Below are 15,743 nucleotides of genomic sequence, written 5' to 3'. Positions count from 1 at the left end.
TTTGGACAAAACAGTGACACTTTTGGGCCATATGCCAGGAGAAGGATCTGGGAGCTGGCCTCTCTTGTCTCTCTCTGCAGTCATTTAGGCTAGATCTTGGAGACCCCAGGGTAGTTTTCTGCACCCATAAGGAACAGCAAAATGGCTCAGTGGGTAGAGGTGCATGAACCAGGCCAATGACCTGAGTTCGTTTTCTAGATCCAGAAAACTGAGACCCCCAGAGCTGTCCTCGCCTCTCCACATGTGCTCTATGGCACCAGAACACACACACACACAGAAATAGACATAGTTAAAAAGAAAGAGAGAGACAGAGACAGAGACAGAGAGAAGAGGTGGCATCAGAGATCCCTTTGTTAGGATGGTGACGATCTGGGCTAATTACCTCATAAATCTTAATATGAGTTGTACTATTATAGTTGGGGTTAGCAATAAAATTTATATTACCCAGGCAGAGATCATTTTATTTAATACTGGGTTTAGCCAGGTGTGGTGATGTATGACTATGTTAGTAGCACTCAGGAGTAAGAAGTTCAGAGTCAGCCAGGGTTACATAGTGAGCTCTGGGCTATTCTAGGCAACAAGGAGACTCCGACTCCAACAAAAATCAAAGAAAAACAATTACATAGCAATAATTACTATTACTGTCGCTGCTGGTGTGGTTAAAACATTAGGCTGGCCTCTATAGCATCTGCCTAGGTCACGTGAAGGCTTTGGTTCAATTTTGAACATCATAAAAATTATATTGGAACACACATATACTTGCAAGATGTATAACAGGACAGGTATTATACGGATTAAAAATATCTGCACAGGCTCTAATGGAAATATCTGCTAGGGCACAGCGGACTCATCTTGGTAATTTATGTGTTATGCAGAAGAAGAACATACAAATCCCATATCGGCAGCAGCTTGCGGCTTAAGAATGGGATTAAATATAAAAGGCTGGTTCTACCTTGGCTTTGTTCATGACGGGAATACAGGCTCAGCTCACCACGATGTACCTTACTTTTATACGTGCTCATACCGTGTTTAGCTCTCCAGGGAAAGTGAAGATGCCTTATATCTTAGTCTTTGGATAGCAATCCTCCACTCTTGTAATCTCACTGCCATATTAGACTAGATATAATTAAAGAGAAGAGCATGGATAAAAAAATGTTAGACTGAATTGTGATGAAGTGTGTCAGATGAAGAATGAGCCAGCTGTTAGCTGAACAAGGTGCAGTCTCAGTTTCCGGCCCTTTGGTAAGCAGTGCTTGTCCACATGTGTGAATTCCTCAGTGGTTAACCATCCTACTAAGCATACTAACCTGAATACTAACAACTTCGAGCGCGATCCTGCCAGCTGGGAGATGTTGTAAAACAGCCATTTTAAAGCTTCAGAGCCCTGCTGAGTTTCTGCTTCTGTGTCTTTTGTGGGCAGGGTCCCCGAGTCTGTTTCCAGCAAGTTCATGCTGATGCCAGAAACCAGGCTCAGGGACTGTGGTGTGAGAACTGCTGAGTTAGAGCAAACATTCCCTCCGAGGGAGCACCTGCGGGCCACCTAGGCTGTGGTACGATATAATTGGATTTGTTTTAAATAGGCCACCGTAAGCAGTCAGATCTCCCAACCTCTTTGAGCATTTTACAGGCCAGGAGAGTCCGTCATTGCTTCATTATTCCTTCTCTAGAATTAAAGGGGGAAAAATAAACTCCGATGACAGAGACGTTAAAGTACTTTCAAGTTAATTAAACATAGCTTTAGCTGCATGCTTCTGACATCTTGATAATTAAACACATCTAGACTCACTGGTGTTTGCCAATGGTTTTATGAAATAATTGAAAGTATATCCTTCATGGAGGTTTGTCATTCCCAGGGACACCCTTGGGCTGGTGGGTTGAGGAATGGCCAGCAGGTGGCGCTTGAAGTCAGATAACGCCCCCAACGGGGGTGCAGGGACACACAAGCCAAGGTGCCAGCTTTAAATCCTCAAAGTAAGGTCCTCTTAACCACTTGTCATAAAACACCCTGAGACACACATCTTGGAAAATAGAAATGTCAAGCTCAGCATCTTTGCCACATTTCAAGCCAGGTAATTACCTTCTCTCCCAAAGGGAATCTATTTTATGTATTTGTGTGCTTTCTAGGTTACAAGTTTCCCAAAGGCAATGCTCTCCCAGCCTTCCCCTCACCCCACACAATGCCAACGTGAAATGCACATTTTACAATAACAACTTAATTATTCTATATCCCTCTGAGCTACGTGATGGCCTGTTACATAATTGCTGGTAATACAGAAACCTATATAAACCTCATATAAACCCTTGCAATAAATGGAAGCTTTTATTTGACCTAGAAATAAACTCTGTATTGACTTCACCTTTCCAAAAGGAAAAAAAAAAGCAAACCATTTCCCTGCTAGCCCAAACTGTAAGTCATTTCACATCAACAACAGCACTGCATTTGAGCTTGTCATTTTTATTAAGTCTTCAGAATCTAGTTTTTTTAATGACACACAACAAATACTTTGATATAATCTAAGATAATAAAATAGTTGAACAACTTTGACCTTTTTTTTTTTAAGATTTACATTTGTATAGAAACAATCTGTGGGGCGCCTCACCTCAAAATGAAGGTGTCTAAAAACAGTGATTCATCAACATTGCTATAAATATTTGTCTGGTTGAAAGATGTGGATTTCATTCCCAACTGAAATGTACCTCCATGCAGTTTCCCTTGGCTCCAGAGCTTAAGGCCACGGGAAGGTGACCAAGGAAAAAAGAAAGAAAAAAATAATAATAAGAGTGACTATTTCTTCTCTCTTTCCTTTCCTAGTGTGAAGGACTGTGACTAGAACAGGGTAGTTACCAAAACTGGGAAGAAATTAATTGCACAACTCTCGTCCATAAACACCAAGGTCACATCTAATTGTTAGTTAGTTACCTGGGGAAGCCTATCAGGATGGCACGGTGCATGCTGGTCCCCAAATATTTCCTCCACTAATCTTGTCAGTTACTATGGCTAGCCTGTGACCATAAATTCCCTCTAAGGGCTGGTCCTTTCTGTCACTGAAGTCTCAGCCTTTGCATCATGTCATGTGATTGCTATGTCTTTAGTGCCCAGGAAGAGTCCATCATTTCCTAAGAAATGCCTCACCCACCCTCAGGTTCCCAAAGTGCCTAAGAGTGAAGACCACACCGAGACAGCATCTTCACTGAACACCTCCCCACAGGCGCCTGGGACTCTGGCCTAGATGATCCCATTGATCTTGGTCCACTCGTAGATGTCTTGTTCACACACTATGTCGGAGTTGATGAGAAGATACCTGTCGCCTACACAGAAATGCTTCTGACAGGCGGCGCACTTGAAACACTCCAGGTGATACACTTTGTCCTTCACCCGCATTGTCATCTCATAGGCACGGATCCGCTTGTCACAGGACGCGCAGAGACCATCCTGACCAAAAAGCCTGGGGCGAAAAGAAAAGGGGGAAAAAAAAAAAACCCGCTAAGAGACAGGGGCAGGGACAACAGAAAGATGGGGGCTGGCGATGATAGATTGATGTGAATCTATCAGGATTCCAAAAAAACCTAGGCAGCACTGCACCTAGTCGGATACAGTGGATTACAGCAGTAATCCTGGTACTCAGGAGGCTGAGGCAGGAAGATGGCAAGGTCCACGCAGGACTGGGATACAGAGGCCATCTAAACATAAAAACAGTTAAGCAAGACAGATGAACCCAATTAATAGCCCATGAATCCTTCTCTGAAAAGAAAAACAACACGATGACATTTTTCTTGCTATTATTCCTTGCCTCCCCAAGCCTTTCCCTCCTTTTATCCATGCCTCTAGGCTGTGTGGACCAGCTATGGAAGAGAAGCAGCTGAAGTGACTTGTGAGAAGTAAGGCATGCAGTCCGTGTCACCTTCCTAGAGGAACTTTGGCTGCAGAGGAGGAGCTGGGGCCAGCCCTTGGAGGGGTAAGTCACCAGGAATTCACTAAAACGGGCATCGTTAGGAGGCTCCCGATTCTATCATGTCAACAGCCACTAATTTCCCCCTTTGGGGAGTGTGCCTTGAGTCATCCCCCACCCTTCAAGCTGCAAATTCCATGTCCACATGACCGTTCACTGGAGCCCAGCTGCCAGGAGACAGGGGTATCCCGGGAGACAAGTAGTGCCACTAATCATGCTTCAGAGACCCAGGGGACAAACAGGATCTCTCCATGATGCACAGAGGCTCTTCATTCATGCTCCTCCTGCCCACTCAGCATGACTCTCTGGAGAGATGACTTTCCTCACATCTAAATCAAGTTTCTCCCTAGCCTCGGGTGCATCAGTCACTTAATCAAGGGACACTTAGTCTTGAGGTGTGAGAGGCAACTTTGGAGTCACTGCAGTGGTTGAAAAGGAGCCAGTCAGGGGCTGGCAGCATCTAGGAACTTGGTAGAAACGGAAATTCCCAACTATCCCTACAAGTGACAGAGACACATAAGAGAAGGCTCGGCAGATAATGATCTCATGATGGCTAACCTTTGAAAACGCGCCTGCCTGTAAGAAGAACATGAGGACCAGAAGGTGGTTTGGCAACCCCATCATCTACCTTGCTTAGATGTTAGTGTGACAACGTAAGGTGTGTCAGAGCATCAGAGGTCAATGACTGAGCCAACACTGGCTATGTGAACACATTCCAGGTGTACTCTCAACTGCTGCTGCTCAGTCCTTTCTACATAGCGCTTGTAACATCGCATGTCTGCACGTAGCTTCCGCATAAAGCCTTTATGACTATTTCCAGTAAATGCTTGGTCTCCTTAGAAGTCTGTACCAACTTTAAAAAAATGAGAGAATTGACTGCTGCATCCTAAGAGGTTGTAGGGGAGGTAAGGACAGCCACCAGAGCCTGCAACATTTGGCCAGAATGGATGGCCTGTAAGCAGGGCCTGTGAGCAGAGAGGAAGCTCCCCGCAGCAGGGTCAGAGGCCATCTCTGTTCTGGATCCCACTTTCTGTGCTGGAAGCAGACTCATCAACGGGGGAGAACACTCTATCTTACCAGAGCAGATGGTGGAGCTGTAGGTAACTGCCCCACTGGAGGTCACAGAGCAGAAAGAGCATTCTGGTGGGTGTCCTGACTGTTCAGTAAGTTAAGTTTGGGGCTGAGCAGAGACACACGACTGAGAAAACAGTGTGCGGCAAATGAGTCTGACTGCCTGAGGTGTGACCTTAAGGAGCTCATTAAAGGGAAGTGGGGGGGGGGGCAACTTACAACACACAGCTAACAAGAGGACAAAGGACTGATGTTCGGGAGATAAGCTCGGGTTCCAGAATCACCTCTAACTAGGTAGGTGACCTGAGAAAATGGCATGTCCTCTCCTGGCTACTAATGTGCTTACACTGTAAGCCAAGACTGGAGGCAGAGGTCTTGGCAGCCCACCCCAACTCAGGGACTTGGAAATGCTAACAGTGATGAAAACGGGCCAGCACTTGGCCATTAATGTGTGCATTAATCTCTGGCTTACAGAATCCTCATCTTAGCTGGATATCCCAGAAACAGACCACAGGGGAGGATTTATGTTCAAGTGGTTTACGGTGTCCTCAGGGTAAGTGAGAAAGAGGTGAAGGAGTCAAGAAGCAATCTCAGGTGCCCAGCCTCGGAGGGAGCTTTGGCCCAATGTCTGGGGACTCCTGAAGTATATAAGTCCTGTCTCCAAGTGGCCTTGGCTCCCCTCTAAGTTGCAGGGATTGGGGTGTCTTTGGTACCAGGATCTGGTGAGACTGCATAGTTCTGGCTACAACAGATGCTGGCTAGATGTAGGTGCCAGCTGTTGAAACAGAACCATAGGCTAAAGAGGATTGCCCTACATAAAAGTTCGTGAAAACTGGATCTAAGGGGATCCAGGCTGGGTACCCAACACAATGCAGCAGAAGCGGATTTGAGTTGTATATGAGAGAGGGGTAAGGGGTGGTGGTGGGGTCCTGGGTATTTGAGGTTGAATGTCTCAAAAAGACCAGGCAAGAGTTGTCCATTCAAGACCCTCATGGAGAGAAGCTGTTCTAGGAATAGATAGGGTCTGGACCTCTTTGGAGGACCCTCGGAGTCATTCTCAACTTATCCTGATAAAATAGCTCTGGATATGCCAAAGAATTGAAGTAAAGAAATCCATGGCTAATGGACCATCCCTGAACGAAATAGAAATCCCTCCTCTGTCAAGTGGTGTCCGCGCCTTAAGCTTTCTGCTGCCCATTTTAATAACAATAATATAAATATTAAAGGGTGGCTGGGAACGCCTGCACTAATGCAGAGTTAATTAACATGTTGTCTGGGAATGTAGCAGGGAGAAGAATTATTTCGTGTCACCAAGACACAAGTTAATTAACACTGGGCTCTCCCAGACTAGCTTTTTCCTTCTCCGTTTTGAAAATGGAAAAAGATTAACAAGCCCAGTCAGCGCTGCCTTTCTTCCTGAATGTTCTATAAAACCGGGGAGATAGGGAGGAATCGGCTCTTTTGACCTCACTGTATCTGACTTCGTTTAATAAGATTCAAATGATTCAACAGGGATGGAGGCAGGAGCCCAGTGGGAGTCATTTACCCAGCTGCTTTCTGATGGACCTGGCAGGCCTGGGGTGAGTAAAAACCAGGTCTGTATTTATCTCTGTTCTATTTTCTTATGACTTAAAAAGAAAGAAAGAAAGAAAGAAAGAAAGAAAGAAAGAAAGAAAGAAAGAAAGAAAGAAAGAAAGAAAGAAAGAAAGAAAGAAATTAATTCAACAAAAAGACAGTCAGACCTTCTTGCTCTCTTTTCCATTTGCCCCAAACCACCACATCTGCAATGATTTCAATCAAAGACCGTAGGCACGTAAACGCTACTTCAGTCTTTGGGTGGACAGATAAGCTTCCTTTGACTTTGGAACTACCAGCAGTTTTGTTTTTATTTCACATGTGCAGTGCCCTGAGAACACACACAGGAGGAAGAGCCTGCTTAGCAGCCAAGGGCACTGGAGTCTAAAAGAGCTTCTCTCCACGGGCTGAATGGTCCTAATACACTGGGGCTGCACGCTCAGTGGAGCCTCTGCCACAGGAGCATGGCGAAGAACTGACAGCTGTACAGTTGAGTGGATCTGGCAGTATGGGGTACAGTTACCTCTAGTGCAGCTAATATAGAAGCTAGAGATGTTAGAACACGCCAGACAAAGGCACTCATTGGGTGCCAGGACACTCATGTTCAGGGAAAATGTTTCTGTCTCACTTGGCCTTGTACACTTCCTATTTCTGCCTTCCACATTACTGTCTCCCTTGTCCATTATAATGGAAAATAATTTGTGATACCACCATGACACCTGTCAATTATAAACTCAGCTACCGCCTATTTCTTAAGTCATGTACCAAGTCAAGTACTTCATTCTAACTTTAGAAGTAACTACAACTACTATCCCCATTTTACAGACAGGAAACGGACACTTGTGTGCATTGCCCAACGCCAGACTCAACCCTCCTGACTTTACCTTTATAGCTGCTGAAGGCTTAGCCTCCTGCTATGAAATTCAGTGCTTGGGGCTCACTAGCAAGGACAGATTGCTATTTTCAAAGTTCTCATCAATAACATTGGCGTTATGCAAAAGAATATCTACGCATATGCATATGCTTATTGATTATTAAATGAGATCCCACCCCTAAACTTATAAATGAACTCTCTCTCTTCCCCTAGTTCCCTGGATATTTCCCTACGTACGCTTCTCCAAACCCTCTCCTTTGGTCTGCCCCCGCTCCCAGAATTTTGTCCTTATTCTGAATTCCGTGGTTTTTATTCTCTTACCTTTGAAGACACTGGTGATTTACCACGCAGTGATGTGTCTCTGCAAACGAAGCCACAAAGGAGGAAGAACTCACGGCTTCTCTGAAGAGGCAGCTGAGGCTCAGCCACCCCAGGAGCTAGAGGCTATGTGTCCAACCCCAGATGTGCCCCAGAAAGTGTGAGGGATGTACCTGAGATAGTCTCTCCTGCACAATTTCCGTCCCAGCTTGTAGTAGAGGCGCCGCCCCACCTCTCCCAGCCGACACCCACAGAGGTCACAGCTGAGGCAATCCTCGTGCCAGTACTGGTCGATGGCTTTCAGGAAGTAGCGGTCCCCTATGTTCTGCTGGCAGCCACCACATGTCAGCAGGGATGGGGGTATCTGCAGCACCTCATCCACGGGTTCCCTGGGGAGGAGGCCAAGCATTAGGATAAGCTGCCTGAAGGGAGACAAGCACAAGGTCCCAGGAGTCGCTGCATGCCAAAGGTTCTATGGGGAGCCTCACTACATTTCCTTCCAGCAGTATAAAGAGAAAGGATGCCCAAATCCAGACTGCATCGACACAGGCAACCTTGGATAAAGACGGGAGTGGGCTAGAGAGGCCTTATCATCTGAAAAACCGAAGGCAGGGTACCAAGAGGGGTCCAAGGCACCTGCAGATAGCGCTTGGACCCTTGACTTCATCCCAGCATCTCTGCAGGCACCTCTGATCCAATCTGCCTCTTCCTCCTCCCCTCCCACTCTCCTCTATCCAGCCCTCCCTCCCTTTCTTCTTTGGACACAGGCACTGCCAATTCCCAAAGAATAGACTTGGGACCAAAGGAGTTGCTCACAGTCAAAGCATCCGATGACCCAGTGTGCTAATAATCTACAGATAATCTGTTGAATCCACCCTATGCAGCCCTTCCCACGGCACAGACTCAAGGGCAGAGAAGGAAGAAAGCCATCAAAATTATATTAGGTTGCCTTCTCTTCCCCAAACAGAAAGTTCTGTCAATATCTAATTATTCCGATTGAAGTTCTGCATTCTTCCCTACATTCTGCATGAGTCTTTGGCTGGAGATTCAGCTTCATAGGTGGAGAGACAGCCTAACATGTCAGAGGCCCAACGGGTCATCTCTCCGGTACCACCTGAAGTGGGGACATAATCCCAGTCCATCCTGAGGCAGAACCTGGAGGAGCAGGATGGCAAGCTCGTCAGCATCATCCAGAGACGCTGGGCTACATTAGACACTGTCTCAGAGAAGTATGAGATCTGAACGACTCTGGCAAGAAATCTAGGTCACAATGCAATTCCTGAGCAGACAGAGGACACTGGTGATGTGTGTTTTTTTTTTTTTCCTTTAAACTTTTTTCACCATAGCAAAAGTAGTTTGAATAAAATCAAATTAGTAAAGAGAGTGGAGGAGGAGCCAAACAATGGACTTAAAGAGAGTGGAAGGCAATTTAATTGATACCAAAGTCTCAATCCAGGCACGGTGTTCACAGTGAGCCTGAGGGAATGTGTTCTTTCATTGAAAAAGTGTTAATGTAGGGGATCACGAGATGCTTAGGAGGTTAGGGCGCTTGCCACCAAGCCCGATGATCTGATGTGGTCCCCAGGACACACACAGCAGAAAGAAAGAGCCAATTACAGCAGGTTGTTCTATTAATATACCCATATACATAGATGTACACACACACACACACACACACACACACACACACACAGCCTTCTGCTTGCTTTGCCCTCCTGGAACCTGACCACTTTTGTTTTACATATAAGAAACAACTTTCCTGAGAGAAAATGGCATGGAAGAAATGATTGTGATATTAGATAGGAGACAGGGAATACTTAATGCTTGTTGATTTGTAATAGTTAATATGCTCCTGGAACATTAATCAAATAAAACCTACTTTTAAAAAATCTAGTTTAAATTTTTTTAATTGGCTTTTATTCCTATTATGAAATGTCCAATGGAATTTCCTCCTGGGTACCCTAGGTGATACGTCTGCACCTCTTAGTTTTATTTGGCACTTTTATCAAGTGACCTTGTGGCCTAATTGGCCTGTACCCATGAAGCTCAGCTCCATTCTAGCTGGGGACAGCGAGACTCAGGGAATGAGTGTTTGTAGGGCACTCCAGCATCTTCAGGTGACCCTATCTAGGAGACTATTAAGCATCCTTTGTAAATATTTAGCTAAATGCGAATGCCAAACCTACCATTTTAGCACAAAATACAAGAGTATCTTCTTTTAGAACCAGGAAGTTTGAAGCTCAGGACAATTTCTTTGAGAAAAACAAAGATCAAGTCAAGTTTTAGGTGTTGTTTGTTTGTCTGTCTGTTGTTTCAGTGCTGATGATCAAACCCAGGTCCCTAGTCGCTTTAGGTAAGTGCTCCACCACTGACTTCTTTCTCAGTTCTGTTTGTTTGTATTGTTTTTAAAGACTTATTTCTACTTATAATTGTATGTATGAGTGTGGGGACATGCACACAAGGACAGGTGCTCCAGAAGGCCATAGGCATCAGATACCCTAGAGATGGAGTTACAGAGGGTTTGTGAGCCACCCGGTACGGGTGCTGGGAATCCAACCTGGGTCCCTTGTAAGAGCAGGGGATGCTCTTAACCACTGAGCTGCCTGTGGGTTCTCTTTTCCCTTCACATGGGTTCTAGGGATCAAACTCAGGTCATCAGACTTAGAGCCAGCACCTTTAGCAGCTGAGGAAGCTCGAAAACGCTTTCCTTCCTTTTAAAGCTCGAGACAAGATCTCACTGAATTGGCCAGGTTGTCCCGGAACTTTCCATTCTTCTGCCTCCGTCTCTCATGTATACAGAATTATGGGTGAGGTGTGCTAAGACCTTAAATCGTTTTAATAGTGCACTAAAAGTTGCCAGGCAGTGGTGGCACACACCTATAAATCCCAGCACTCTGGAGGCAGAGGCAGGTGGATCTCTGAGTTTGAGGCCAGCCTGGGCTACAGAGTGAGTTCCAGGACAGCGAGAACTACAAAGAGAAACTCTGTGTGTGTGTGTGGGGGGAACCCCACTAGAGCCTTTGTTTCTATAGGGTATATATAAGGCTTCCATCCTCACATTTGAAAGTTAACTAAGATCCTTGGCCTATTCAAGTGCACCAATTCAGAATCAAATCTCTACCCTTTGCATACCTCAAGGTTTTACATCGGGCTTTCAAAAACACCCACAGAACTCCCATCATGCTTGATGCCCAGATGGCGGATGTTATTACCAGCCAACGCTGAAAGAGAAGATTCTGTACTTAGCTGGAACAAAACTCGCTAGAATTAAAATGACCTGTAGGGAAGCAGAAGGGGTCACCAACTGCATGGTGAAGGAGATCTGTGTTCATGAACTCTGGCTTCCTGTGCACGCGCTACCTTTGCACATGCCTAGGCAAGGACCAATTTGCATCTGGAGATCCGAGCTGGTAAAGACCCAAGCTGGCGTTGAACAAGCACTCAGTGAGTTGCAGGAGCAAGAGACATGAGGGTCTGAGAACAGATAAGGACAGGACAAGATTCTGACTCGGTCCATCTTCCTATAATTAATGAAATGCCATTACCTCTGGTGAACAATACAAGCCAAAGACTAAATGAGATTTACCTTAAGTTAATATTTGATGTTCTCCCACCAGCCTGTCCCAAATACGACACCTGAGTATCTCTTTAGCTTTGATTTCTGGAAAAAATTTCTCAACTATTTCCCAGAAAGAGGGGAAATATTCCACAGACATTTCCCACAGGGCTTGTCCATCTTCAGTTCCAGCCTTCCTTTACCGGACACATACTACAGGAAAGATGAACTACCAGTGGACCTCCTGAAGTAGGTGGGTGCTCACTATTACAAATGCGAGATACCTTTCAGTTTTCTAGTGTGGGACAAAAAAGGGCACCAACTTTGGCAAGAGCAAACTTCCTTTACAGAATGCAGTCCCCAGGCTGGAGAGAAGGCTCAGCAGTTTAAAGATGATTTCTGTTCTTCCAAAGGACCCAAGTTGGAGTCCCCACACCTAAAACAGATGGCTCACAACTACCTGTAACTCCTACTCTAGGAGATCCTTCACCTCTAGCCTCAGGGGACCTGAGCTTAGCTGCACACACACATTCACGTAATTAGTAATTTTTTTTTTAAGAAGCCAAACTCTGTAGATTCAACGTCTAATAAAGGATTAGTGGTTAGGTTGTGCTGATAGGGAACCAGTAAACACCAGTTCACCAGACTGTCTCCCCTACTGTGTAATCTTGTGTCTTGTCCAATCTCTGAAAACTCGGGGCTCAGATGTAATTCTAAGTTTATGTTTAAAAGGGAACAAGCTATAGACACTGACTCTTTAAAGGGTTGTTGTTTTTCTCCTGAGATTTTAAGGAAGCTGGCCTTCATGTCAACAAACCTAGCTCCTTTCTGAGCTAGTGTCTTAACCTTCAAGACCGAAGAGTGATGTTTATATTCTTGCTAGATCGTGGGACTTCCTGTGTTTTATGAGAACACGCTGGGTTTTTATGCTGCTGGCTGAGGAAAAGCCCAGGTAAATAAACACCACAGAAGGCTGAAATTGAAGGGGGGAGGTGAGCAGGAAAACTTCAGCAGGAAAGCACAATTCTTTTAAAGCAGGAAAAGAAAAGAAAAGGGGGGGGCAAAACCCCCACCAAAACAAATGCATCTTAAAAGCCCAAATGGACAAGTCATTACCAGCTCCTTTGGTCTTGTGTTAACAAATCCCTTCAAAGGGTTAGATGAGGACTTCAAAGGAATAAAAACTCGAAACCAGACAGCTAATGACTCTTAAAAGGGCATTTGCGTGGACGTGAAAAAAAAAAAAAAACCGATACCTTCGTTCCTGGCTCCCCCTTGTTAAGGCTAGAGAATGGGCTAGGAGGGTACAGGCTGTGGAATGGGGACTGTTCTTTGCAAACCAGCGCAAAGCTCTGTGCACTAGACAGTGCATGCTCATTAAAGCTCTGGTTCGCTGACCCCCAGCCCTTCTGAAAGTTCGATGAGATTCTGCTCCCTAGAAAAACATACTAGACCAAAAAAGAAAAAAAAGTGCACTAACTTTCGAGGTTCACATGCCCACACTAGGAGACTCAGGGGAGGGGCGAACATGTACCCGGAGGAACTCCCGCTTTAGCAATTCTAGAAGTCTCTGGAGCCCAGAACCAGTTCCCAGGTGGACAGGCGGACCTCATCAACTGTCCGCACTACTCTGGGCCTGGTAGGAGACTGTCGACGTTCTGGTTGGGATGCCCCCCTTTCCAAGGCCAAATGGACAAAAAGGAAGGGAACCTGGAGAGGGTGGGATGAAAGGGGAAAAGGCAGAATCTTGTTCTCCACTCTCCCTGCCCTGCACCTGTGCCTCAGAGCTCCAGATGACAGCTCCTAGGCAAACTTTCTGGCCCTGGTGAAGGTTTGGGGAGCTTTCCAGATAGCCCGGAGCGGTCCGCAGGGTCGATCCCAGTTACAGCTTCCGCCGCCCAGTCCCTCTCGGTGTCTCCAGAGTCACCCGCGAGGAAAGAGAACCCCTGGGAGACAGAGGGATCAAGGGCACGCTGCGGGCGTGCATCTGGAGTCAGCCCCTCGCGCCTAGCCTGGGACCCTCTGTGGGGTGCGGGGACAGAAGCTCCACACTTACTCAGACGGGTCCAGGCTCTTCCTTTCGATGGCCGAGGACATTGGGGAGGGGGGCGGCGTGCCGGGCGGCGGGAGCGCTCCCTTTGTGGCGCGTGGCTGGCTAGCTGCCTGGACTCGGACCCCCTCGGGTGCTCGGGTGCCGCCGCTCCTGCGCCTCCTCTTGCTCGGTCGCTCCGCCGGCGAGCTCGCCCCTCCACGCTCAAGGACAGTCACCGCGCTCCCTTCAAACGCCAAAGAGAGAGAGCGAATCACCCAGCTGCCCGGCGCGCGGCGGCCGAGGCAGGGGGCCGGGGAGCAGCCCGGCCTCCCTCCGGCGGCTGCGACAGCTGCCGCTGCTCAGGACTTAACCTTCCATCCCGGTCCCGCTGCCGTCACCACAGCCGCCGCCGCCGCCGCCGCCCGGTCCCGATCGCGCGCAGTAGCCGGCTCCGCCCGGTCGCCCCGAGCCCCTCGCACCTTCGCCGGGGTCGGGGCGCCGGGGCCAGTGAGGGGGCGGCGGCCTGGGGGCGGGGAGCTGACCGCGCGGCTCTCCCCGGGCTCCCTCCTCTCTCGCGAAGGTCTATTTTCGCTCAGCTTCCCTCTGTCTCTGGTTTCATTTCCTTTTTCCTGATCACGATTCAAATACAATAGAAGGAAATCACATTTAAAGAGACAGCTGCCCGCCCCCTCCCCCTTTTTTTCTTCTTTTTTTTTTTTTTTTTTTTTTTTTTTTAAACGGGGCTCCTGGGGATTAGCAATCCAAACAGCAGCGGCGGCGGCAGCGGCAGCAGCAGCGGCGGCGACAGCGGCAGCCCTGACTTGGCTTCTTAAAGGGGCCCGCGGCAGAGACCGAGAGTCTCCCCTGAGCCCCACTCCTGGGGCAAGAATACCGCGGCCACTAAACTGTCTTTTTCAGAGTTCCCCTTCTTCTGCCTTTCCCTTTGGTATCAGGCTGAAAGTAACCACTCGGCAGTTCCAGCGGGAAAGAAAAGACAAGAATGTGAAATAAGCACCTGCAAAAATGCAAGCGTTGCTAGTGGCTGGCTAGCGCGCGCTCGTCTCGGGTTCGAGGTCCCAAGTCCAGGGTCGTGGTGCTCTGCGATGCCCGAGACAGTGCGGCTCTGCTGGCGGCAAGCTAGTAGCTGCGACTGCGCTCCAGAGAGGGGGCGCGAGCTGTGTGACCAGGAACCTCACGCGCTAGGTGCGCCTGAGCAGAGCTGGGGGCAGCTAATCCCGCAGGGAGGGTGACTGGGAGGGACCACGTTGTCTGGGTCTCTTCTCCTTCTGCTGGCAGCAGAATTCCCTCCCCTAGCATCTTTCAAAGAGCGAACTCCAGCGGTGAGGCTGCCCCTCTCTGTAAAGTATCAGCAATACTTGGACGGAGGAAGTTCCTTGCCGATAAAAAGACTTACTATTATTTTGTCCTATATAAAACAAAGAAAAGGGCAGGTTTCTCCTTCAAGCTTGAAGACAAGTTCTAGAAGGAACTTGAAGAAATGCAAAAGGGAAGAAAGGGTCTCTAGCTAGCTACTTTTGCAGGAGAAAAACCTAGGTTCCCCTGGGCCTTGAGTTCCTTGAAACTGAGTCCAGAAATGATCGTTCAAGGCCCGTTAGCTTATGATGACGACAGTCTTCAGGTTTGTGAAGAGGAAAATCCCGAATGATTTCAGAATCCATTGTTTAGTAAGAACAGCCCGGGTCAAGGACATAGGCATTTCAGCCCCATTTTAAAGATTGCTTTAATAACCCAGAGCAGCTCACCCCAGAAGATGATAGTCAGACCTGAATTCCGGGATGCCCCCCCCCCCCCGTACTGAGCAAAATCCTCCCTGGTTTCTCCCTAGCAATAGCCTGAACCTCTACCCACAGATTTGTGTCATTTTCTTGTCTCCATGTCCTGACATTTATACTGAAAGGGAATAATTAAAATCTGTGTCTGTGCGCAAGCCCTCGTGTTGGTCCAAAACCCACCTTCAGTGTATAAAAAGATATTTTCCTATTTAAGCCTTTGGTTTTTTAAATTAAAAAACAAAATTTTTTTACTATGCTTAGGCAAGCCTAAATTATAGGATAAATACATAACTCATTCTACTTTCATTTCTATCTGAAGTGAAAATAAACATTGTTCGTGGTAGCACAGGCCAGTAATCCCAGGTCAGGCAGGGCAGGAGCATTAGGGATTCTAAGTCATCCCCCCCTACAAAGTTAGTCACAGGCCAGTCTGAGCTACAGGAGACAGTGTCTCAAAACCAAAACCAAAAGAAGAAAAAGAAACAATGAAAACACACAGATTGTGATTATCAGTATATCTACTTAATAATGATGTTTTGATGCTGAGCCACGAGAACCATATTTCCTGGGGTTA

At 47.1% G+C, this 15,743-nt stretch overlaps 1 protein-coding gene across 2 annotated transcripts; it reads right to left on the bottom strand.

Moving 5' to 3' along the window:
• Nucleotides 1-2,435: 2,435 nt before the first annotated feature.
• Nucleotides 2,436-14,552, bottom strand: Lmo2 (LIM domain only 2). 2 transcript variants are annotated; one of them, XM_021193305.2, is made up of 4 exons: nt 14,392-14,552; nt 13,401-13,620; nt 7,962-8,177; nt 2,436-3,446 (listed from the first exon to the last, which is right to left on the bottom strand). In XM_021193305.2, the coding sequence occupies exons 2-4, from the start codon at nt 13,439-13,441 to the stop codon at nt 3,227-3,229; spliced, it is 477 nt and encodes a 158-aa protein (XP_021048964.1). In that variant the 5' UTR covers nt 13,442-13,620; nt 14,392-14,552; the 3' UTR covers nt 2,436-3,226. The 2 variants fall into 2 exon arrangements, with proteins under 2 accessions (XP_021048964.1, XP_021048963.1); XM_021193304.2 differs by lacking the exon at nt 14,392-14,552 and adding an exon at nt 13,748-14,033.
• Nucleotides 14,553-15,743: the final 1,191 nt, after the last annotated feature.

This window comes from Mus pahari, chromosome 3 (assembly GCF_900095145.1).
Source record: "Mus pahari chromosome 3, PAHARI_EIJ_v1.1, whole genome shotgun sequence".
NCBI lineage: Eukaryota > Metazoa > Chordata > Mammalia > Rodentia > Muridae > Mus > Mus pahari.
Note: the sequence above shows the minus strand (reverse complement) of the source record. Positions and strands in the feature narration are given on the sequence as shown.

Bases quoted from the DNA above. Each gene is read 5' to 3' on its own strand.
- Lmo2 (XM_021193304.2), bottom strand. The intron at 8,178-13,400 runs GTAAGTGTGGAG...CCTCCTCCCCAG, and splicing joins AAGAGCCTGGACCCGTCTGA to GGAACCCGTGGATGAGGTGC. The intron at 3,447-7,961 runs GTACATCCCTCA...TTTTCGCCCCAG, and splicing joins TGCAGGAGAGACTATCTCAG to GCTTTTTGGTCAGGATGGTC.